The sequence below is a fragment of the Mauremys reevesii genome, linkage group 8 (assembly GCF_016161935.1).
Source record: "Mauremys reevesii isolate NIE-2019 linkage group 8, ASM1616193v1, whole genome shotgun sequence".
Classification (NCBI taxonomy): domain Eukaryota; kingdom Metazoa; phylum Chordata; order Testudines; family Geoemydidae; genus Mauremys; species Mauremys reevesii.
Window position 1 is genome coordinate 51,785,291 of NC_052630.1, and position 25,857 is coordinate 51,811,147.

The following is a 25,857-nucleotide window of genomic DNA, read 5'->3' on the forward strand; positions in this document are numbered from 1 at the left end:
CAAATTTGTAGAGCCGCCCCTGAGGATGATCAAAGTGACACCTCATCGCAAGAGGAAGTGCCACTGCATGTTTTGTCTTTGGCAATGGGCTCACATGAATACTGGGTATCCCCGTTGTTGGATGGCAAACCTATACACATGGAATTGGACACCGGTGCAGCCGTCTCGCTGGTCTCCGAGACTGTGTATAAAGAAAAGCTACAGCATCTTCCGCTTAAGGCAACAAAAACTGTTCTGAAGATGTATACGGGAGAAGCTGTGCCCATGTTGGGCACTATTGATGTTAAGGTGGAGCTCAATGGACAGGCTGCTAAATTGCCACTGTTTGTGGTGAGAGGTGACTACCCAGCCTTAATGGGTAGGTCTTGACTTGGGAAGATTCAACTGAACTGGGCAGAAGTGCACCGGATGACTAAAGAAGAAACCAGTCTAACCCCTATACTAAGGAAACATGCTGCTGTTTTTGGAGATGATTTGGGAAGTATGAAGGGAATCACTGTGACATTGAACATTAAACCTGGCAGTCCACCAAAATATCTGAAAGCCTGAACTGTGCCATATGCCATCAGGCCGAAAGTCGAAGCGTACCTGGAGCGCCTGGTCACCAATGGAGTCCTAATACCAGTTACCCATAGCTCATGGGCCACTCCCATCGTTCCAATAGTGAAGAAAGATGGCTCTCTCCGGATTTGCAGTGATTTTAAAGTCACTGTCAACCCAGTGTTGTGTGCAGAGCAATACCCGCTTCCCCGCATCGATGACCTCTTTGCAGGCCTGGCTGGGGGACAAAAGTTCAGTAAGATTGATCTTAGTCAAGCATATTTACAGATGCACATTGATGAAAAGTCCCAAGAGCTGTTGACTATTGTGACTCATAAGGGGCTTTATCGATACTGTCACCTACCCTTCGGAATAGTGTCTGCTCCCGCCCTGTTCCAGAGGGCTATGGACCAGATCTTGTGTGGCTTGTCAGGAGTTCAGTGCTATCTGGATGATATCCTGGTCACTGGAAGAAATGAAGAGGATCACTTAAAGAATTTAGAGGCTACCCTACAAAGACTGGAAGAGTATGGCCTACGAGTTCGCAAAGACAAATGTGAATTCTTCAAGCCCTCTGTTGAATATTTGGGACACATCATTGATTCTGCAGGTCTTCATAAGGCCCCTGCAAAAGTTAAAGCTATTGTGGAGGCTCCCCCACCTCGAAATGTAAGCCAGCTGCGCTCGTTTCTAGGACTACTGAACTATTATGGAAAGTTCATCTCACAGTTAGCCACACTGCTAAAACCACTTCATGAGCTCCTTGGGCAGAACAAGGCCTGGAAGTGGACTGAAGCCTGTGATGTTGCATTTAGCAAAGCTAAGGATGCATTGCTAAATTCTGACGTTCTAACGCACTTTGATCCATCCTTACCCCTACAATTGGCCTGCAATGCCTCCCCTTATGGAGTGGGAGCAGTCGTGTCACACATTATGCCTTTGGGAGAAGAGAGACCTATTGCTTTTGCTTCACACACTCTAAGCAAAGCAGAAACTAACTACGCCCAAATTGAACGTGAGGCATTAGGAATTGTTTTTGGAATTCGGAAGTTTCATCAGTACCTGTTTGGGCGAAAGTTTACTCTTCTCACAGACCATCGACCTCTGATGTCAATTTTTGGACCCTACACAGGCATTCCCCCATTAGCTGCTAGTCGTATGCAACGTTGGGCATTGTTACTTTCAGCACACACATATGAAATCAAATATTGGAAATCTACTCTGCACGGCAATGCAGATGGCCTCTCAAGGTTGCCTTTGCCAGTCAAACATCAAGATAGTGCCCAAAAGGAAATCTTCTACTTTGAACAGGTAGAGAATACACCCATCACTGCTACTCAGAAAAAGAAGGCAACTCGCGTTGACTCAGTATTGTCCCAAGTTATGGATCTGGTGATGCATGGAAAATCTCGACAAACCTCTCCAGTCTCACCCGACCTTGTTACCTACATGTCCAGGAGGACGGAGTTATCGGTCCAATCTGGTTGTTTGTTGTGGGGGAGACGTGTCATTATTCCACCACCACTGAGATCACAGATGTTAGAACAGCTACATTCCGGTCACTGTGGAATAGTGCGCATGAAGGAAATTGCACAAAGCTATTTTTGGTGGCCTGGATTGGACAGTGCTATTGAAGAGAAGGCAAAAGCTTGTATGTCATGTCAGGGTGTGAGGAATGCACCCCAGTGGGCACCCCTACACCCATGGGACTGGCTTGAAAACCCATGGCAACGTATTCACGTTGACTTCGCTGGCCCCCTTGAAGGAAGCATGTTCTTGGTGGAAGTAGATGCCCATTCTAAATGGCCAGAAGTCTCTAATGCAGTCCACTACTGCAGAGAGTACTATCCAAAAACTACGAGGACTCTTTAGTTGTTTTGGTCTGCCAGAACAACTTGTGAGCGACAACGGACTGCAGTTCGTCTCTCAGGAGTTTCAAAATTTTATGAAGGCAAATGGGATACACCACATCACGTCAGCACCATATCATCCATCCACCAACGGATTAGCTGAAAGATTTGTGCAGACAATGAAACATGCTTTGAAATCAGCAAGGGGACAACACTCCATTCAAAAGCGTCTGGATACCTTCTTACTTTCCTACAGAAACACACCTCATGCTACGACCAAGGCATCTCCGGCCTTTCTAATGATGGGACGACAGCTGCGCACTTGCTTTGATCTGCTGAAATCTTCTGAACCCCGACAAATTGTGCAACATCAGCAGCAAAATCAAGTTATCAGATGGGCACCCAGAGCAAAAGACCGAACCTTTAGCCCGGGACAGCCAGTTTTGGCTCGGAATTATACTTCCAGAGCTAAATGGGTCCCTGCCACAATCATCACTCAAACAGGACCTGTTTCCTACACAGTCCGGACTGCAGAGAATCTTACCTGGCGGCGACATGTAGATCAGCTGTTGTCAGGTCATGCCAGTCCTCAGGACACATCTGCAGTTGAGTGGTCTGACTTCACCACTTCTGGTGAGACACTGAATCACAAATCACCTGTTTCTGACTGTTCTCCTCCATTACTGCCAGCGGCTGAGATACCCCTTTGCCCAGCATGAGCTGATACCACCTCCTCACCTGTTCGTGCTGCGGACCCAGAGCCTGTTGGGAATATTTTGCTAGCTCGGCAGATGGTAGTGTGGGAAGCTTGAGATGTTTAGGTTTTTAGGTTGGGTTAATTAGGCTGTGAGTTTTGTTATGAGAAGTTGGCCTTGGCTAACTTCTCTCTAGCAGGTAATAATAGGATAATAAATTAGAAAGCTGTCTAGGATGATGTTACCCTATGAAGTTATAGCAGTGCTTGTGTGTTTTTTGTTAACCAATTAGCAATTGCTTGCTTGCCTGCTTTAAGAGTATAAAGATGTATGCTGGAGAGAAATAAATGACTCTGTTACCAATCATACTGACTGCTGAACATATGTCCACGCCCGCATGAGGTGCACTGAGGTGCAACAAATGGTGACCCCGACGTGATTCGTATCGAATGAAAGTGTCGGTGGCCTGACCCAGGCGGAGAAGCCCTGAGCCCAGAGGCGGGCGGCTGGGAGCCGCGGCGGGGAGTGCTTGAGAAGCCCCCGGACCCCGACGTGACTCGCATCGAGTGATGATAGTGTCGGGAGCCTGAGCCCAGAGGCGAACGGCCAGGAGCCTGAGCCCAGAGGCGGGCGGCTGGGAGCCGCGGCGGGGAGTGCTTGAGAAGCCCCCGGACCCCGACGTGACTCGTATCGAATGATGATAGTGTCGGGAGCCTGAGCCCAGAGGCGAACGGCCAGGAGCCTGAGCCCAGAGGCGAGTGGAGGAGCTGCGGCGGGGAGTGCTGGAGAAGCCCCCGGGCGTCCAAAAAGAGAGGCGCACCTGAGCCCTGAGGAGAGCGGCTATAAGCCGCGGAGGAGAAGGGCGGCTATAAGCCGCGGTGGAGAAGGGCAGAACAGCTAACGTGAGTACCGCTGTATCAGCTGAAGAAAAGATAACACAGAAGCCTTTATTGCACATTATGAAGCGGCAGGGAGAAAGGCTCCCCTTTGATATGTTATCCCGCCTGCTGCGGTGGGGACAGAGAAGGGAACCTTTTGTTAAGCCGAGTACAATTTTTAATAAAACTGTGTGGGAGTGGCTAGGCTCCAAGCTTTGGAAGTCGGTGGCTCAGGGCGATAAGGAAGCCTTTTCCCTGAGTCCAGTATGGAATAAGACAAAGAAGATAGTACAAACTCTCGTGGCCGAGGCAGGAGTGCAGGCGGCCCTTTTTAAGCTTTTCCGCCCAACGCCCGAAATGCCTTCTGTGTTGTCGGTTGGAGCCAGGGAGTTTTTCGGTGGCAAGGACACGGTGATACCTTTGGCTTCCGACCTGGATAATGTTGCCCCTGTTATGGTTCCACTACCCTCCAATACGCCCGAGCCTATGAAAACAGCTTTGCCGTATGCACCCCCTCCCAAGCCATGCCGTGTCCACGGGACCTGGGGGTGTCACGAATGCGGGGAAATAAAGGAGGCTCGGGTGAGACACGTGCCATCACAAGTCTATCCCAATTTGACTACGCCTATTCAGTTTACCCAGTTTAATGTCTTTTATAAGAAAATGGAGCGCCAGGGTCAACAGCTGCAGGCCATTTATAATAAGTTAAATCAAATGCAAGGTCTTCCAGCTGGATCATTGTGGAAAGAGGGGGAGCAGGCAGAGGCTCGTGAGGAGGTGCTCCACTGGAAGCGAGCCCTGGACGGGAAAACTTTGGAGTGCATGGCGCAGGCAGAGGCTCGTGAGCAGGCAGAGGCATGTGAGGAGGTGCTCCGCTGCAAGCGAGCCCTGGACGGGAAAACTTTGGAGTGCATGGCGCAGGCAGAGGTTCATGCCGTGGCCCCGGAGGTCGTTCGGACCTACAAGCAAGCAAGTTGTTTTGGCAGCAGCCCGGAGAAGGCGTCCCACGCTGGCTGGTTTGAGCCGGGGACAGTGCCGGGAATACCGTTATGCTTCTCCGGTATGAGCAGCAACAGCTGGGTGTTCTGACACAGGATTTACAGTTTAAAAGAAGCCAAGCAGGGAAAGAAAAGGACAAGGTAACGTGCTGGCTAATCTCTCCCTCGTCCGCTGCAGCCCCCACGTCCTGATTATTTCCCCCGTAGAAGCTGAACCACGACGGTGGTGGAAAAGAAGAAAAATCACTCACGTTGTTGATATTGCCAAAGACCAGAAATTCCTGACTAAAAAGACATTGAGAACTGACTCTGGTGAAGAAATAAAGAATTGTACACTGGCAGGAAGAAATTTGGGACTCCTGCTAAAAAATGTGGTATTGATTGGATTTTGGGGTTTATTCTACAGGCTGCGCCCTGTGTTTTGGATAAAATTTTAGCATGTATTGCCCCCCCCTAACTGGATTGTAAATGATATTACCCCCCCCCATTAGTAACCCCGGTTTTTTTAGAGTTTAATTGTTTTTTGTTTTTAAAGTTTGAAAAAACTCAGCCAAAAGGTTTGTTGAGTTTTCTCAGGGGGGGGGGGGAGTTTATGGTGTTATTAGGCATAAATTTAGGTAATTTGGGAGAATGGCTTTGAATTTATGTGACCCAAAGTACCTTTATGTAAAGTGCTTTTGTTAGCCTTATTAGATTTTGTTAATTTTGTGTTATGTGCTGATTATTGGTTGTTGTAGATTGCTTGATACTAGATGTACCCTATATTTAAAATAGATAGGCTGATTGCAGATGTTGTAATTAAAGTTATATGCATAAAATGTAGCCCCCACGGTGGGAAAGTATAGATAATTGCTCGCAGTAGAGATTAGAAGGGTGGGGGCTAGTTAAGAAGTACACCCTCCTAGCTAAATTGATAGTGAAATAAGTTGGTGTTTATGTAAGGAACGGTTTAGCAAGAGGAAAAAAGGATCGGGCCCAGGCGGGTAGGCAACAGACAGAGAATCTGAAGAGGAAAAAAGGATCGGGCCCAGGCGGCGGGCAACAGACAACAAGCTTGGAAAACTGGTTGATAACCTTGAGGGTGTAGTTGATAGAAAAGGTAATTAACTACAAGCGAGTAATGTTAGGCAGAGTAAAAAGTTAACTCTGTGGTTGCTAAAGGGAATAATAGCTGAATTTTGTAAAAATGCTGAGAGAGAAAAGTTTTTGGTGTTTTGAAATTTTTGTAAATACATGTAGGCAAAGAAATTAGTTTGTAATTGTTTGGCCATAAATAATTTTGTTGCATTAATTGAAGATTGTATATTGTGCTATGTAATTGTAATTGTATTAGGCTACGGGCATATAAGTGGTGATTTTTTTTGTGTGTTTAAAAGTAGAAGTTAATAGTAAGAACCCTAAGCTGTGAATAGCTTTGAATTTAGAAGTAAGCCAGGATGCAATTATATTACTGTAAATGATTTAATTGCTGAAGTGATTCCCCTGTTTTGCCTGAAATTAATAGGGTATTTGTGTATTTTAAGTAATGATTGATTGCCCAGTAGGGGTATATTTGTTTTTGTTTTTTAGATATTTAAGAGAATTGATGTTAGCTGTATAGTATTTAATGTACCATGCATTTATGTACAGAGTTAAATTCATGTTATGTGTTTTATGTTTTGTGTTGTGGTGTTTGTTTGTTTGTTTTCTGGCCAGAAGTGTTTTTTGCATTTTATGTGGTTTATGTTGTGTTTTTTCTAGGACCCCCCCCCCTCCCTCAGTGTCAGTTTGATCGCCTGACATCTGAGGGATGATTTGGTAATAGAAGTTTGCCACAAGTTGGTGTGCTATAGAGAAGGGGGGAATCCTGTAGAATTTACACCATTTATTTGTTGTGCTTTGTTTTTGTTTGGTGTTGTTGGGGTTATGTTAAGAATTGCATGGTTATATAGGTTGGTTTTATAAAGTTTTAATTTTGGCTTGTGATAGATTGTGGTGTTATGTTGTTATAAGTTGGAAATGTTTTGCTATTGTTTTTTTTTGTTTTGATTTTGAGTTAAGGGGGGAGGTGTTGGGAATATTTTGCTAGCTCGGCAGATGGTAGTGTGGGAAGCTTGAGATGTTTAGGTTTTTAGGTTGGGTTAATTAGGCTGTGAGTTTTGTTATGAGAAGTTGGCCTTGGCTAACTTCTCTCTAGCAGGTAATAATAGGATAATAAATTAGAAAGCTGTCTAGGATGATGTTACCCTATGAAGTTATAGCAGTGCTTGTGTGTTTTTTGTTAACCAATTAGCAATTGCTTGCTTGCCTGCTTTAAGAGTATAAAGATGTATGCTGGAGAGAAATAAATGACTCTGTTACCAATCATACTGACTGCTGAACATATGTCCACGCCCGCATGAGGTGCACTGAGGTGCAACAAGAGCCCATGGTACTTTCGGGTGCAACAACACCAGAAGTTCGCCGTAATCCACCTAGAGACAGAAGCCCTCCTCATCGGCTGGATCTTTAGCTAGGGCGAACCCATGGTTATGGGGCAAAATAATCCCCAGGGTCTAGCCGGGAATGGAGGCAGTCTACCCTCCTTCTCTAGTCTAGTGTGTGTTTTATTTAGGGGATGTTCTTATTGGGGGGGGAGGAATATGTTGTGTATTTGGTTGTCATGGTTTTTGTTCCTATGGCAACTGAGTTAGATTATTAGGGGATAGCCCAGCCAGTTTCGGCCGGTTGGGTGAGCTCTGTGTCTGTAAATAAAATGGTAGTTTTGTTAGCTGTCTGCTGTCTGGCTTCAAGTGATTTCTTCCTAAACCGGCTGCCCCCAAGGATATAACAGGAACAAAAGTGTTAAAGCAGGGCTGTACGCTGACAGACCTGAGGATGGGAAGGTTAAATTTGGACGGACCCACAGCTGCAGTATTGCTAGGGGAAGCATTTCTACCTAAATACTAGTACTGAAATGAAAAAGAAACAACAAGCAGCTCAGGAAAGGAGAGACCAGCATGAAAAGAACTGTCAGGCCATGCATACTGTAAAGGGAAGCAGAGCAGAAGAAGCGGAAAGGGCACTGTTACTAAATGAAGCAGGTGGAGTGGGAGGCGAGGGAATGTTTCTTAAAAAATAAAATCTATTTTGCAGACATTTTATTTATAATTGTTAGGATGCTTCACAATCTATAGCACAGGTAACATCAAAGAAATGTGACTTTACAAAACATTTTTAAAAGTATACAGTTTTTCTGAAAGAATTTTTTTGTTAGAACTACCTTGATTGTTGAGTCTAGTGTGTAAATTTTCTATAAGTAAATTTGTAGCCTATGCCTGAGTAAGGCATTACAGATTTTGAAGGATGTACAGAGTCATTCGATGCGGTCTCCTGTTCTCATGTTGTACAATATTATGAGGCACATAAGGCTGAAACTAATAAAAATAATAGTTTTGCCATTCTGCAGCACCATCCATCAAAGAATGTCAAAGCAGAAAATGGAAGTGGATCAGAACCAGCGGTAAGGGTACTAATCTTATTATATTATTAATAATAATAATGTTTATTATGGCTTCAGTCTCTGCCTCCTCCCTGCAGTTTCTTTCCTAAAGGTCGATATCATCATGGCTGGAGGAAGTGGAATGCCACCTGGGTCCTAGTGACCCAAATGGGATGTCTTCTGCACAGTTCTGGGTCTGGAGGGGCTCAAGAGGAAGGATCCGTGGCAGATTAACATATTTGGCACCCCTAGGTCCTCAAAAAATTGCCGCCGCTCCCCTTCTCCCCACCCCAGCTCCCCTCTGCTCCCCCGCGGTAAGCCTGGGAGGAGAGGAGAGAAGGGAAGTCGTGGTGTGCTCGGGGGATGGCAGCGGTGGAGTGGAGGTGAGCTGGGGCAGGGAGCGGTTCCCTGTCTCCCCCTCCCCCCAAGAGTCACTTCCCGTGCCCGCCGGCCCCAGCTCACCTTTGCTCCGCCGCCTCTGATCGCGCCGCTACTCGCTTCTCCCTCCCTCCCTCCCAGCCCTTTCACGCGGCAAGCCTGGGAGGGAGGGGGGAGAAGGGGAGTTGCGGCATGCTCGAGGGATGGCAGCAGTGGAGCGGAGGTGAGCTGGGGCAGGAAGTGGTTCCCGGCCCCCCTGGGTTACTCCCTGGGCCCCAGCTCACCTCTGCTCTGCCTCCTCCAAGAGTGCCGCTACTCGCTTCTCCCTCCCAGCACTTTCGCGCGGCAAGCCTGGGAGGGAGATGGAAGGAGGGAAGCACGGCGCACCTGGGGGAGGAAGCGGGCCGGGGATTTGGAGAAGGGGTGGAGTTGGGGAGGGGTCACGAGCAAATTTGCTGCCCTAGGCCTAGGCCTTGGCCTAGGCAATAATACGCCGCTGGGAAGGATGGGACCCATTTAACCCGCTCTGCCCTCGGTTAGCAGAATCTCTTTGACAGCTTTCTATAGTTGATCTATAAGCCTAGTAACAGCTTTGTTTGGTGAGGATAATTCATCTCCATTTTACAGGAGAGGAAACTGAGGTACAGAAAGGGTAAATGATGATGGAAGAGCAAAGAATAGAATCCAGCTCTCCTGTTTGTCTGTTTAACTGCAGGGCCATGCACTCCCCCTTATAACATAAACATCCTCACCCCACAACTCCACACCTTTACCTACACAATAACATTATTAAGGCTGCAGAGTCAAGCACTCAGATGTTAGGAAACGCCAAAATGAAAGTTGTATGTGCAACTTTAATCCATTAACCTTGTGCATATGCATTATGATGGAGTTTTTATTATGTGATCACATACTCTTTTTTCTATATGACCCTGGCCTAATTCAGGACACAGGATGGATGGTGCTCACTAAAAGAGCAGCTGTTCAATATTTTGCTTTCTCCTCATTGTTCAATGGGTTGCTCCAGGCCTTATTTACTACACACTATTCAAACTCTGCTCTGAATACAGAATTATTAATTTCTATGGGCTTTTCTTTGGTGCTTATTATTTCTGGCATTTTTTAACTTGAGTGGTTGACTTTGGATCCTTAATGATCTTTTAACATAGATTTTTGTATGTGTAATTTCTTGGGTTTTTAGATAAGCAAACTAAAAAATCCAAATTCCATCATGTGGCATCATATTGACACCTATATGGATCAACAGGATTGGAACCTTTAGATCACCAAACAGACACCTATGACATAAGTTAACAGAGTAACTGATAACAGTAGTAGGTTGTCATCCTCCTCCTCTATGGGGACCAGCACTAGAGGGGGATGAGATGGTTTCACAGCTATTTGCTGACAGCAGAGGAATGATTAGGCTCAGGAACCTTGGGTTTCATTCCAGGCTTTGGAGGTGTGTGTGCTCTAGTAGGCACAAACTCTTCTGCCCATTTCCCCCACACCTGTCCCTTCCAACTTTTCCCTGTCCTAGTCTAATCTCTTCCCCACCCCTAGCTCCTCAACCCAATCCCATTCTCCCTACATAGCCAGTGTCTCCCCTTTCCTCTGCCTTCTCATCCCAGTCTCTCTCCTGGCCCAGCAAATCCTAGTCCCACCCCTTCCAACTCTCTGTCCCAATCCTCCCACTTCCCCACTTCCTTGTCTCCAGTCTCCCTGGCCAGCCATTCCAAGTTCTCAGAAATAGCTGAGTTGTTCTGGCTGAAATTTTCCAAAAATGAGTCTAAATCAGGCAACTGGCATGGAAGATTTCAGCCTGAACAAGTAAATGTTGTCAAAGTTATAAGCAACTGAAAACAGGGTATTATTATAATGGGAAGCTTCAGACAGCCTTAAAAACTGTGCTGCTACCACCGCTGTCCGTTATAGTCTTCTTTTTAAAAAGTAAATTAAGCATGTTTTCTATCAGATTTATCTAGGGAAAAAGGATTTATCTATGCAACAAGCTCTTGTAGGGGTCAGCCAGGTCCAGCATCTGGCTTCCTTCTAGTGCATGCCATTCCACCCTCTAATGGGAGAAAGCACTTCCACCCTTTCCCAGGTAAAGGAGGGAAAGCCCCAGAGCCTGTATCTATACTTCTCAACAATCCATGCCCCAGTGGAGGTATGGCTGAGACCTGGAGCAAATTATATATGCATGAAACTTAAAATGTTGTAGGCTATAGTGTTTGAGTGTTAGTGACTCCATTACTATCATTAGATCCTTTATTTCTAAAGTAAAATAATTCACTTGCAGACATACTGGGAGGGGATTCAGGTTGTGTGGATCGGAGGCTGAGATGAGGGATTGGTAGAAGGTGTGGCTTCTGGTTCACTGCTAGGAAGAAAGTGGGAGATACCAGTGCACCTATGGTCTGGGCCCTTCTGACGTGTTTACATGGAGACACTCACGAACATGAACGTGAATTAACTGTGAATTTAAAGTCGCTTAGTTAAACCCCTGTGTGGGGACACTTATGCAGATTTAAAGTGGCCTTAATTTGGTGTAGCTAATCCTCTTTAAAATCACATATTTTCTTAATGTGGATTGTTTTTCCTGAGTGACCACTGTAGACAAACACTAATCTGTAGGGGAGGGGCCAAGATACTTCTTACTACCCCTCTCCCGCAGCAGGTACTGCCCCCAACCTTGGGCAGCACCCCCACTGGCTGCTGTTTGCTCCCAGGCCTCAAGCAGGGAAGGGTTAATTGGGGGGGGCTTAGACAGAGGGTCTGGCTGGGGCGGAGGGAGTTAAATTGGGCACGCTCCTATTGGCTGTCAGGGAATAGTTGTGGGAGTGGGTGGAAGTCAACGAGCCGGTCCCATTGGCTGGCGTGTTAAAGGAGCTGCCCTATTCGGGAGCCCCTCTGGTCCTTTCGGCGAGGGAGCGGGGAAAAGTGTGGCCCCATTGGTCGGTGGCGGCGGATGAGGCGGCCCTATTGGTTGCGGCGCCGGGCGCCACCATGTTGGAGAGCTCGCGGGGCTGTTGGCACTGGCAGCGCCGGCCGGGGATGGCGCGCGGGCGCCGGCGGGGGTGAGTACGGGGCGCCGGGTGGCGCCTTCCCGGGAGCGGCTCGCTAGGGGCCCCGGGGCCGGAGCAGGGGAGCGGGGTCGGGAGCTTCAGGCCCGCCGCGCTCGACCCCTTCGGCCTGGGGGCCTCGTAGCGCTGCGGCCGCGGCCCTCCGCTGCGGTGGGCAGAGCTGCCTGCGTGGCTCGGCGGGGACGGGCCCCGCGCCTACGGGCAGGGGGCGCCCCTCTCCCGCCCGACACGCCCCTCTCCCGCGCCGCGGTCGCCCCCTCGGGTCCGTTGGGGAGCAGCAGCGACCCCTCGTTCGGTGCCGGGGCGCCTGTGGGCAGGTAACGAGCCCCGAGGGGCGTCGGGGTCTTTTCTCTGGGAATCCCCGCTTCGCTGGGGCAGCGTGGGGTCCCGTCTGCAGCCACGCTGGTATGTTGGTCGGTAGGGAGAGTGCCCCCCCCCCCCGAGGGGATCAGTCACCCGCCAGAGTTGGGTCTGCAAGGGTGGAAGTAACTTGCATTGGAAACCTTGATAGGGCTTTACAGTGGCTGCCTACGGTAGGGACGGATCTTTAGCACAGGTGTCCCTGGGTTGGTTGTGAGCCTTTCCCAAGCATAGCTGATCATTCAAATAAGATCCTGCTCTTGTGAGAAGTCCCCCGAGAAGCCTCCTCTACTTGATTTTGAAAAGTATTTGAATAATAATTCATGCTTCTGTGATCCCTTTCATCATCGCATTTCAAAGCACTTTACAGACAACAATTAAAGCTATACCCGCATATCCTAGCAATTAGAAAAATATTAACCCCCTTTTGTAGATGGGGAAACTGAGGCATAGAATGGCTTAATGACTTGTCTACGGTCACACTGCCAGTCAGTGGCAACCACAAATAAAACCCAGGAGTCCTGACTCAAAGTTATTTGCTCTAACTATTAGACAGTACACTTTAATTGTTGGGACCATCTCAGTGGCTGAAGGGTAGTGGATAAAAAATTTGCGTGCCCCCTCCCCAATCTTCAGTAAAAAGGGATAGTTTGAGTGCGGTCTTGCACTCTAGCCATTTCTGACATGGGACTCAAACTCTAATACACTACAGTGAAGTTTAGTGCTTTTATACTGTCATTAGACCTCATAGTCTACCTAGCAGTACCGTAAAACCTGCACAGTGAGACCCCTCCAACAACAGGAAAACTGCCTTAAGTGATCGTTTTACTTAAAAGTATCTCTAAGCATTCAGTGCAGTACAGTCTGTATTTGGCTGACTTTTCCAGTCTTATGGGTGATCAGTCAAGATGTTTCGCTGTGTATCTTACAACAAAAGCAAATAATTTTTTGCTGTTTTACCTTACCTCCATTCTATAGGGCCTTTGCAGTTAGATCTAAAATAAACACCTAAAAACAAACAAACAAACCCTCTCCACCCTATATAATTGGAAAATTTTGCCTTTTCAGTAAGTTGGTTCCACTTCGAACAGCCATTGTGGTTATGGGAAAGCTTGGAGGTAAAACCTGTGATTCAGCAAATGACATTGTCAAATGATGGGAAAAAAAAGAAACAAGTTTTACCATTGAGCATACAGATTAGATGTGGCAGTCATAAGAAGCATGGATTCAGGCTCCCTTTTTAGAAAAAAAAAAAAATTAAAGTGAGCCTGGCTCAACATTGAAGGCCAGACCACTGGCTGATATAAGTCAGTGAGAGAACACGATTTATTTCCACTTGCAAACCAAAGTCCCAGGCACGGCTGGCTCTACTGTTTTTGCCACCCCAAGCAGCGCGCCGAATTGCCGCTGTGGAAGGCAGGGGCAGTTCGTGTGCCGTTAGGGCGGCACCCGCGTTTCCATGGAGGCTGAAGACAGAAGCTGTGCCGCCCAGGACAGCTGAACATAGAAGCTGCTGCTGAATTGCCGCCGCCGCGGAAACGCGCGTGCTGCCCTAAAGGCACACGGACTGCTCCCGCCGTCAGCTGCGGCAATTTGCATGCTGCTTGGGGGCAAAAACACAGGGACTCCTGCTCCTTGCAGATTGCCGCCCCAAGCACCTGCTTGGGATGCTGGCACCTGGAGCCGGCCCTGGTCCCAGGAGAGCCACATAGGTTTTGTACTGCCTTGCATGTTGTCGTCAAAATTGGCAGCTAAGATCTGATCCCAGAATCTATGCTTCTGGTTCTGTAGAGGTGCTAATTACCTTCAGCTTCTGTTGAGGCCAGCGGAGATAGGGTGGGCTCATCACCTGGCAGGATTGGGCCTATTATTATTTAAGATTGCAGATAGATTTTCAGATCTCAGTTTGAGATTGTAGTGCATCTTTTTATTTGTCAGCTGAATAAACTTGTTCTTAGCATCATTGACACCAAACCTAGAAGGACATACATGTCATTTTCCATCAGTTTAAGGCCTTTTCTACACTAGTCTCCTTAAATTACCCCTTTGCTTATCACTCCACCGGTAGTAGCAATAGGGGGAGTTTTGGTGTCTTTTAAAAAAAAAAAAAATGCTGGTGTTTACTGACACTTTTATCTTCATGTCAGGTTTCCATGACATAGTGTTAAAATGCTGGTGACCAACCAGTACCTTGTCTTTGCTCGAGCTCTCGCTACTGCTGCCACTGGTGAAAGTGCAATGGAAGGTGTTTCTTAAGGAAAAAATTCTAGGATAGGCCCAGCCTCAGAGAACTGCCTGCAGGGCTGTATGGTGAAGGTTGTTACAGACTAAGGGAGCAGGGAGATGCTGTACCAACCAGTAAACTTGTAGGAAGCCTTAAGCACTATATCATAAGGGTAGTACAGAACAATCACCAGGTAATGAAAGAGAGGTGGTAAGTGTCTGCAAATTCTAAGATGATGTCTGGGGGAGTATGTGAATAAAAGAATTCTATGCTGATAAGATCTATGTAGGGAGAGAGAGGATGAGCTACCAAGGAATCTGCCAGAATGGAATGGGGGGGGGGGAGGGGAGGCCAGAAGAAATTGGTCTCTCAAGGCTGAAGTAAATTGCACTGGAAACTTTGTTCAGCAAATTTCCCCATATTTACTATGATGAACCTTAGTCCTCTTCATAGGATGTTGTTACTCATGAAACTGAGTATTTAGTAGCATCGTAGTATTTTGGATGGCTGGAAGCATAACTGGGTTTGAAAAAGAACCGGATACGTTCACGGAGGTTAGGTCCATCGATGGCTGTTAGCCAAGGTGGTCAGGGACACAACCCCATGTTCAGGATGACCCTAAACCTCTGACTACCAGAAGCTGGGAGTGGAAGATCGGTGGATCACTCCATGATTGCCCTGTTCTGTTCTCTCACCCTGAAGTTCTGGTACTGGCCACTGTCAGAGACAGGATACTGGGCAAGCTGGACCGTGGTCTGACTGAGTATGACAGCTCTTATGTTTTTATGTTCTTTGGAGAAACAAAAGTCCATTTAAGCATGCACTTGAGTACATACAGAAAGTTGTAAGATGCATTTATTCACAGGCTTATTTCAGGTGACTGAACTATGAAATTCTGGGTCCAGATCTGACTAATGAGGCCTCTCCCTATTCTGTCTTATTTAAAAATCCTAATGACCAAGTGAAAGTCTTGTAAAGCCTACTTGCATCCGACGAAGTGGGTATTCACCCACGAAAGCTCATGCTCCAAAACGTCTGTTAGTCTATAAGGTGCCACAGGATTCTTTGCTGCTTTTTCTTGTAAATTGTGTCCAGACAACATTGTGACAGGCACCTTATTAGATAATTTTGATTCTGTCCCTGTAATGGCGTTGCCCTCTAAGTACAGTTCTTTTCTAATTTCTCAGGTGCCAGAGTATACACCCCTTTGGTTTTGTGCTGTGCCTGCTGTTTGTTTTTGATTTTGGAAAGTGGTGCTGGACTGGCTTAGAGGTGGTTGGCTGTTGCAGGGCCCCAAGTCTTAAGAATATAAATGGATTCCATTTCCTCAACAAATAGCAGAGTGCTGACTATGGTGAGTTGCTGCCACTGAGAGTGCCAGTTTGGAGAAGGGAGTGGTTTAGCTGCTGTTTGGCTATAGCATGAGTAACCTTCCAGACTGGCAGGAAAGTACTGAGATATGTTTTAATTTAATAAGTGGGTGGGCATGCTTTAGTTGAGACGTTTGTGTGCATAATTAATGTGCTTTGGTGTTTAAAATACTGTAATGAGGGCATGGGGTAGGAAGGCTTGGTGTTTGCAAATAACACAGAACTGTCCAGAATCAGAGTTGAAATCTATTAGGAAATATCTGTGGGAACTTAGTGAAAAGCAACAATAGCAATATTAAAAACCTGTCATTGTTTTTATTTTCAAATGCTGATTTGTTTTTTCTCTGACATGAGGATGTGGTAACATGGGTGAAGGGTGATTCTTTTCTTCTCTGGGTGTGTACATGGAGTTTACTTAGGTAATAAACCTCTTGGTCTGTGCCTTTTGTTTAATCAACAAGGTTGCTGGAGATAAGAACACTGCGTGAAAGGACTTTCTTAGGCCTTGTCTACACTAAGGGTTTTGTCGACAGAAGTTATGCCGATGATTAAAACCCAGTATAATTGCATTGCTTTTACATGTTCTCATAACGCTCCTTCTCTCAGCAGAGCACGTCCACAGTTGGTGCTCTAGCATCGACAGAGAGAGCAGTGCACTGTGCAACTCACCACCTTCTGCAGCTAGGTGGTGTGGGAAGGCAGAATGGGTTGCAGTGCATCATGGTAGGGGCTCAACGTCTCATGATGCATTTTTCCATCCCATTGTTCCATGGGCTTCCGAGTGCATTTTGTGGCATTTTTCAGCGGTCCCTGTTTACTGTGCACCTGCCATCTCTGTCTGAAAGGATGGATCCTGCACTGTTCTCTACTGTCACTGTTATGAACACATTATGGCTGGTCATGCAGTATATCATGAACACCCAATCTGAACACAAATCAGAGGGGCCTAACCTGTTATGAGCCATGGAAAGAAACAACACCAGATTACTTTTGGCATTCACGGAGCAGTTGGATGCGGAGGACTGTCACTTTTGGGTTCGGGAAACAAGCACTATGAAAGCCACCTTCCTGGAACTGTGTGCAGAGCTCACCTCAACACTGCAGCTCAAGGACACCAAAATGAGAGCTGCCCTCTCGGTGGAGAAGTTTGTGGCAATCGCTGTGTGTAAGCTGGCTACTCCAGACTGCTACTGGTCGGTCGCAGATCAGTTTGGAGTATGGAGATCCATCACTGGGGCTGCATTAATGCAAGCGTGCAGGGCCATTAATCACATACTGCTATGAAGGACTGTGACTCTTGGTAATGTGCATGAAATGGTGGATGGCTTTGCAGCTATGGGATTCCCTAACTGCAGCAAGACGATAGATGGCATGCATATCCTAATTTTGGCCTCGGACCATCTTGTGACAGAGTAAATCAATAGAAAGGGGTACTTCTCTGTGGTATTGCAGGCACTTGTGGCTCTCCGTGACTGTCTCACTATCAACACGGGGTGGTCCGGGAAGGTACATGATGCATGCATCTTCAGAAACTCTGGACTTTACAGAAAGCTGCAAGCAGGGACTTTCTTTCCAGACCAGAAGATTCAAATTGGGGATGTTGAAATGACCGTAGTGATCCTGGGAGACGCAGTGTACCTCTTACTTCCGTGGCTCATGAAGCCTTACGTGGGAAACCTGGACAGCAGCAAGGAGCACTTCAACATTAATCTGAGCAGGTGCAGAATGACTGTAGAATATGCCTTTGACAGATTAAAAGCACACTGGGGCTGTCTTTATGGCAGGTTAGATTGAAATGAGGAAAATATTCCCATGGTCATAGCAGCCTGCTGTGTACTCCATAGTATTTGTGAGGCTAAGGATTAAAAGTTTCCGCTGGGGTGGAGTGTGGAGGGGGATTGCCTGGCAGCTGATTTTGAGCAGCCAGATACTAGGGCTATTAGGAGAGTACAGAGCGGGGCAGTTCGAATCAGGGAGGCTTTTAGGCACCATTTTGACAATGAGATCCAGTAATGTGTCATTACAGCGCTCTGCCATGCTTTGTTAACTTGCTGCCTTTCATTAAAATTTTGATGATTCCTGACTGTGATTTGTTCTCAGCAAATAATCAAATTGCCACTGTGTATTAATTCAAGCAGCAACCACAATGTGTAGGAGACAAAGAATGGTTATCTTTCACAGAGTATTTTTTATTAAATACCAATTAACAACATAGAAGGCTTGGTGGGAAGGGAGATAACAATGAAGGGCAGTGTAGGTGCCTGTATATATAAGTGGTCTGTTTTTCAGAAGTGTTTTAACACCAATAGCTCCCTTTGAAATCAAAGGAATCTGTGGTTGCTCAGCGTTTCTAAGAATCAGGCCACTTAGGTACCAAGTGTGACAGTCTTTCACTAAATGCTTTAATCTGTTCAGTATTGGGATAAATAAAGCCTTAATAGGTGTTTCCATTGTAGATAGTAGTGGTTCTGAAGTGGGCTATATGATCCAGTGTTAACTCTCATAAATCTCTGAGATATTTAAAAAAAGGAAACAAAAGAAAGCAAGTTCCTATACTAGTTACATTTAAAATAACAAAGTGAAATAAATAAAGTGAATTAATGAATAAATAGAGTAAAGATATAGTGAGTTGAAGATAAAATTCTGTTCATATTAATCTGCTTGGTCTTTTTCTTACACTCAAGATGAGTGTTTAATGTCTTAGGGGGCGTGTTTTGACTGCAATGTTAGACTGAGCTCCTAACCCAACTCCCATCCACATCCACAAATCTCTAGCTCAGGTTAAGTGGTGCTTTAAGTTTGAGCTAGTTAACCATAAATGGAAGGATGATTGGAGCTCAAATGCTGCTAAAACTCTAGGAAGTAATGCAGTGGTGATACAACACTGATTATAACTCATTAGCTGCTAATCTATTTCTGTATAGTTTTAGTGGTGTTTTGCAGTGTGGTCACTCAAACTAGCTTGAGTGGAGTAACCCAAGAGTACTAATTTGAGCTAACTGTTGCAGTGAAGATAAGCCCTGTATCCTGCACTTGCAGGAGTATGGCCTTTTTGGTCAGGTGAAGGTTTGCCATCAGTACTGCTGATTCCCGTTGCCAACCTGCATACCATAGACATTCTGTTCAGAGAAATTCTGCCCCGTCTAGATAGAACTGAAGGATGAATTTTAGCTTATGTGAATTTCCTGGCTCATTTCCGAACAATACCAGGAGAGGTTCTTTTTATAATTGACAGATCAGATAAGTATTACATAGATAAGGTGTCTGTAGTGCTAGATTGAAACAGCTCGGGCATTTGGCCTCCTTTTTAATTCTTCCTTTTCCCTTCATGGAATTTGGTGTGTTGAGTGACTAATCACATTAAATAAGTTATTAACATGTCAACTGCATGCAAGTTGCCTTTACAATGACATTGTTTACATACTAATATCTGAAAACTGGAGTTATCAATAGTGTTTGAGAAGCAAGATGTGTGACTGGAAATGAGCAATCTGAACTGTCACCTCACGAATGAGACAAAATGAAAATGATGGGGCTAAAGTTACTATCTGTTATGCTGCACATTTAAAACTGTTAGCTAGCTGAACAAGGAGTCATTTTCAAAATATGGAGATCTGTTGATTGGGTGTGGAACTGCTTGTCCCTAGCTGTAACTTGTAATTTGGTTTAAAAGTGTGTCAGCAGGCTGTCCCCCATCTTATTGTTTTAGTCTAACATTAAGATTTTATGCAGGAGTGCTCCTACTGTGCCTCCCTGAGGACAGCAGTGGTGACTTGCTAGGAGCCCAAGGATATCTATCTCATTAAAACAAAGTAGATTTGCAGCTACACTCATATCATCAGCGCAGGGTGTATGGCCTGCAGAGACACACTGATTCTCTCATGCGGTGTAGTCCATCTTAATCTGAAAACGCGGGCCGCAACTTGCATGCTGAAGATGGGGATGGCTGTGATCTGTATTTGGCCAGTGGGATGCACTTTGGCTGTCCTTGTGTTGTAGATGGTAAAACTGATGGTAAAATAACTAAGCAAGTGCACTTGTATTACTTGTTTCTTGAATAAGTAACTTCTGCCTCATCCATTTATTGCTCATCCCAGTGAGCATCTATAGCTCAAGGTGCAGTTTGTGGCCATTTTGAAAAAAAATGTTTATGTTCCTATGTGCAGTCTCTCCCAGCTCCATGAGTGTCCTACAGTGGTGGTGATGTAGTGTCAGTTTTCATCTGCGTTCTGGTTATGTTTAATAATGTTTGAATATTCTTTTCTTGACTTAATTTAACTAGATTGGATTAACTGCTCATCAGATGGGCCTTAATTGATAACGATTTTTCAGCCAAAACTTATTGAAGAGGGAGATGTCTTGCATCTGTCTTAAATACAAAGACATAGATATGTCACAGCATAGTTGCTCGGGCTGAGGTTTCAGAACAGGGTGATTTTTTTTTTTTTTAATTTCCTTTGTGTCTGTGAGGCTGTTAATTGTCTATTGATTATCTCTCCTCTATTTGTTTGCTCTGGAGATGTTTTTGGCTATAACTTTTGCAAACTGCTGTGAAGGATGGATTTAGTACACCAGAATTTAGTACACACTTTTGATTTTCTTGGGGTAGTGCAGAGAACTTGGAAATATTATAGGGACCACATTTATTTTTAAATAAGCCTTTTCTGCTTTTAAATGTGGTACCGTCAACTTAAATAATAATTCTTTCCAAATGTTTTCTCTACTGTAGTTACAATAATTTCAGTTGTTACTTGTAAGTGCAATAATAGAAAACGTTTCCTATATTTGGCAGCCTTTTATGTATATCATTAGTTTAACTGTATCAGTCCATTCCCCTTGTTTGTGTGGAGTGTTCACACAGCAATAGGGGAGGGTATTTACAAAAGAGGAAAGTGGGATTGTGAAACCACAAAAATTGGCAGGAAAGTTTGGGGCTGGGGTGCAAGTGCAGCACTCTTTAACATGCTTAGCAAAAATGACTAGAGTTTGAGTTGATGGTACCGGAGGATCGGTACCTGTGAAACTTACATTTTTTCTTTTTTTTTTTTTGATTAATTTGTAGAGGTACTAGAAGATACTTCAGTGATGATAGACCCACAAGAGTGAAAATTATGAATGAAATGCATTAACATTCCCCTCCTGACCCTGATCTCTAATAGACTTCCTGTAGCCCTTGGAAGAGAGGGTCAGGAGAGAAGGGTTGAAGGTCACCATGAAGCTAAAGCAGCGAGTGGTACTGCTGGCCATCCTCCTTGTCATCTTCATTTTCACAAAAGTTTTCCTCATTGACAACTTGGACACTTCAGCTGCCAACCGGGAGGACCAGCGGGCCTTTCACCGCATGATGGCAAGCTTGCGTGTGGAGCTAGACCCCCGACTTGATCATACGCTGCAGTCCCCCTGGGAGATTGCCGCCCAGTGGGTGGTACCACGGGAAGTGTATCCTGAGGAGACGCCGGAGCTAGGGGCTGTTATGCATGCCATGGCTACCAAGAAAATTATAAAAGCTGATGTGGGCTACAAAGGGACCCAGCTGAAAGCTTTGCTGATACTTGAAGGGGGACAGAAAGTGGTCTTCAAACCTAAGAGGTAAATATACCCATCAGTGACTGGATAAAATACTCTGTTTGGGTTTTTCCTCCCTGTTGATTCATTAATTTATAAACTGATATATGTCCATATTGCATATGATGCAGTCTAGTATTCAGAAGGTAGAATGGAGCCATGCTGGTCCTTTGGTAATATTCAGCTTGTCTGCCAGCTGAACCTGAGATGTTCAGCATTGACCTCCAAATCCAACCTCTCTATAGTTCAGAGACATAATCAGCAAGGTTGGTCAAACCTTGCAGTGCTGAACACTGGCTTCTGACCAGTGTTGCTGGCCAGATGTCAGGTACCTGAAGAGGAGTCATGTAGCATTCTGCAGTGAGAGGCTAGTTGTCATGATCTGGGTGCCTTATGGCAGTGAGAGTCATGGGGTGTCAAGAAATGGAAATTGATGGTCATCTTCAAACTAGGCCTAGAAGGTTGTGGTGCTACCAGTGGAATGTAATATTTTATGTTCTTCCTTGTATTTGTCAATATAGAAATTGCATTTCTGCCTTGATTGAACATTTTCTCATTCCACCATAAAGCTTATTATGTGACTTGTGTATGCCTGTAATGCTTTCTAAACTAACTTTCCTTGAGGAAAAGGTGGACTGCTGGAATTTTCAGTACCATTTCTCTAATGGTGACTTGCACACCTGGTTTGGAGTTACATCATTGGACTGTACTGTGTTGAAACACTATGAACTTTTTGCACTGAAGTGGTGGCGATACAGCTTGCACAGGATACTGCATGCATATTGTAATTACCATGTCTTGTTACTGTATTTCTGTAGTGCTTTTTATATAACTGAATGCCATAAAGAAGTACACAAAGCCTTAAGTTACATTCCAGTAATGGAATGTCGGTGTGCAGGCAGGCAAAATGTACATATCAAGGACATGTACAACCAAGAATGTTTTTAAAGGAATGCCAGACAATTTGTGGTGGTATGCAGTGCATGTGAGAAAAGAGGGGATACAGAGGGGAATTTTTGGCAAGGATGTAGGCGTTTATCCCTACCTCTTTTTCATAGGATTCTGGAAGTTTTTAAGCAATTGCCCACACTCAGCTCCAGAGCAGGTAGTCAGGTTCCCTATTTACCATCTTTCTGATTGAATCCGGTAGGTCTGGAGAATTAGCAGACTGAGTGGCCAGTCAAAAAAGTAGAGCCCTGTGCGGATACGAAATCTATATCTGTGGATACAAATTGGTATCCACAGAGCTGCAGGGCTCTACTGGGAACTGCAGCCATGAAAGCAGCAGTCTGGTAGGCTGTTGTTCCCAGGAGCAGCTGGGGTGGGTACCATGCTCACCAGCAGCTGTGGGCAGGGCTGGAGACGATACAACCATGCTGGAGGAGCTGCTGGCATGGGGCGCTAGCTCCTGGGAATGTTATGAACCATTAAGAAAGGGATAGATGATAAGACTGAAAATATCTTAATGCCACTATATAAATCCATGGTATGCCCCATCTTGAATACTGCATGCATTTCTGGTCACCCCATCTGAAAAGATATATGAATATTGGTAAAGGTACAAAGAAGGGCTACAAAAATAATTAGGAGTATGGAACAGCTTCCATATGATTAAAAAGACTGAGACTGTTCAGCTTGGAAAAGAGAGCTAAGAGGAGATATGACAGAAGTCTATAAAATCATGAATGGTATGGAGAAAATGAATAAGGAAGTGTTTATCCCTTCACGTAACACAAGAACCAAGGGGTCACCCAATGAAATGAATAGGCAGCAGGTTCAGGACAAACATAAGGAAGTACTACTTCATACAAGGTACAGTCAACCTGTGGAACTTTTTGCCGGGGATGTTGTGAAGGCCACAACTGTAACTTGGTTAAAAAAAAATTAATAAATTCATGGAGGTTTGGTCCATCAATGGCTACTAGCCAAGATGATCAGGGACACAACCCTGGGTGTCCTGAGCCTCTAACTGCCAGAAGCTGGGACTGTATGAGAGGGGATGGATCACTCGATAATTGCCCTGTTCTGTTCTTTCCCTCTGAAGCATCTGGCATTGGCCACAGTCGGGAGACAGGGTACCGGGCTCGATAGATCATTGGTCTGAAGTAGTATGGCCATTCTTATGTTCTAAAGCAACGATTTGACTGGACCTCTCCTCCGGGTCATAAGTAGGGCTCTGTTTGTCACGGATTCCATGACTTCCTGCAACTTCCACAACTTCTGCAACGGCCAGTGTGGCTGACCCCAGGGCCACCCGAGCAGCTGGCCCCGTGGACTGCTGTAGTGGCTCTGCAGCCAGCCACACCTGGAGTGGCCTCGGGACCAGCCGCACCAGCTGCTACTCTGACGGCCCCTGGCAGCTTGCTCTGGGGACCACCTGAGCAGCAGTCCCTGGGGCAGTGGGAGCAGCTGCAGCTTGGCAGTGGTCCCGGGGTGGCTGGAGCAGCGGCTGGCCCCAGGGCTTCCCCCACAGTGGTGGCTGGAGCAGCTGCTGGCCCCCTGGGACTCCCCCCACAGCCGCTGGTGCTGTGGGCTCCCCCTCTGGGAGCGTTCTTCCTGCCCCCCCCCCACCCCCCCAATTCAGGTATTTATGGTATACATAATGGACAGGTCATGGGCTGTGATTTTTTTTTTGTTTCTTGCTCGTGACCCGTCCATGACTTCTACTAAAAATACCCATGATTAAATCTTTAGCCTTAGTCATAAGCTATCCTCTCAACCAAAAGATAGGTCAGGATTAAAGCACAGTAGCAGATATTGTGGCAGACATGCACTGCTGCTGTACCTGTTCTGGGTAGTCCCTAGGGCTCTTAATTGTCTAACTTGCACTACCTAGCTGCAGATTTTAAGGATTATTAGATCATCTAGTATATCTCATGCCATAAAATTTCACTCTGTTACCCCCATATTGATCTGAGTAACTTGTGTTTGACTAAAGCATATTTTACAGAAAGGCATCCAGTCTTGATTTGAAGACATCAGGAGATGTAGAATCCACCATTCTCCTTGGTAGTTTGTTACATTGGTTAATCATCTTCAAATTAGAAGGCACTTTTTTTTTAATTTTTTTTATTTTAAGTGAATTTGTCTGGCTTCAGCTTCCAGCCATTGAGTCTTGTTATGTCTCTTTCTGTTAGATTAAAGAGCCTGTTAACTCCTGGTATTTTTGCCCTAGGAAGATACTTATTCACTGTTATCAAGTTACCTCTCAGTCTGTTATTGACCCTGTTTATACATGCAAGGATTGCACTAGCACTTTTGGTCACATCATCACACTAGGAACTGACATTGAGTTTTGTCCACTATGATTACTAAATCCTTTTCGGAGTCACTGCTTTCTAGGATAGAGTCCCCAGTTCTATAGATATGACTTGTATTCTTTGCTCTGAGGTGTATGACCTTGCATTTTGGTTGTATTAAAACTAATTTTGTTTGACTGGTCCTAGCTTGCCAGGTGACTGAGATCAATTTGTGAGTACCCTGTTCTCACTATGTACCTCTCTGCTAATCTTTACACTCTTTAATTTCACTAACCTTATTCCTCCTGTCCCACAAGAAATCATTTTGGAGGTGACCCAGAGCCAATTCCGCTTGAATGATTCTTGCTTGTGTGACTCTTAACTTTACCGAGGAGAATCCCCCATAAATCATTTTGTTTTTCCATCATTCATTGCATTTACAGATATGCCAGAGACTATGTAGTAGAAGGAGAGCCATATGCTGGATATGACAGACACAATGCGGAGGTGGCAGCCTTTCACTTGGACAGGTATGGAACTCTATTGGGTTAACTGTTTAATTAGTCTCTTGTTTTTGTTTTGTTTTGTTTTTATTTTGCACTAGTTCACTTCAGAGAGGGTGCCTGAGACATCAATCTCCAACCTGCTCATTGAGTAGAACAAAAAATGTTGTTAAAACATCATGACATGATAGAGTCCAATAAGCAGGGTTTCTGCGAAAGGAAATAATATCACCCTAACTTATTAGAATGCTTTGCACATGTCAACAAAGTAATGGATAAAAAAAGAACAAGATGGGCACAGTTTACGTAGACTTTCAAAGGGTTTTAATTAGGTTCCTCACGAGAGACTTCTAAAGAAATTAAGTAGTCAGGGGGTGAGAGGTAAAGTATTATCATGGATCAAAAACTGACCAAGAGACAGTGAGAATAAATAGTCAATTTTCATCCTGGCAAAAAGTGAAGAATGAGGGCGCCTTAAAATTCTGTACTAGGTCTTGTGTTTAGTATATTTGTCAGTGATCTGGGAAGGGGGGTGAGCAGTGAGAGAGCAATTTTTTTTCCAGATGATATAATGTTATTTAAGTTAGTCAAGTCCACAGAGGACTGTGAAGCACATCAGAGGGACCTAACCAAGGTTGGTGAATGGGCAACATGATGACAAATGAAGTATATTGATGGTAAATGCAGAGTAATTCACACTGGAGGGAAAAA

General features: G+C 45.3%; 1 protein-coding gene across 9 annotated transcripts in view; it reads left to right on the plus strand.

The window, feature by feature from the left end:
- Nucleotides 1–8,388: 8,388 nt before the first annotated feature.
- FAM20B (FAM20B glycosaminoglycan xylosylkinase) overlaps nt 8,389–25,857 on the plus strand; it is a 33,386-nt gene continuing 15,917 nt past the window's right edge. For 5 of the 9 annotated variants that reach the window (XM_039485553.1, XM_039485559.1, XM_039485561.1 and 2 more), the window contains exons 1-3: nt 11,743–11,879; nt 20,902–21,428; nt 25,087–25,173. In XM_039485553.1, the coding sequence (XP_039341487.1) occupies nt 21,052–21,428; nt 25,087–25,173 (464 nt within the window). In that variant the 5' untranslated portion in view covers nt 11,743–11,879; nt 20,902–21,051. Of the gene's footprint in view, nt 8,443–11,742; nt 11,880–15,656; nt 15,824–17,391; nt 17,558–20,901; nt 21,429–25,086; nt 25,174–25,857 lie in introns of those variants that run through there. The other 4 variants (XM_039485554.1, XM_039485555.1, XM_039485558.1 and 1 more) reach the window with 4 other exon arrangements.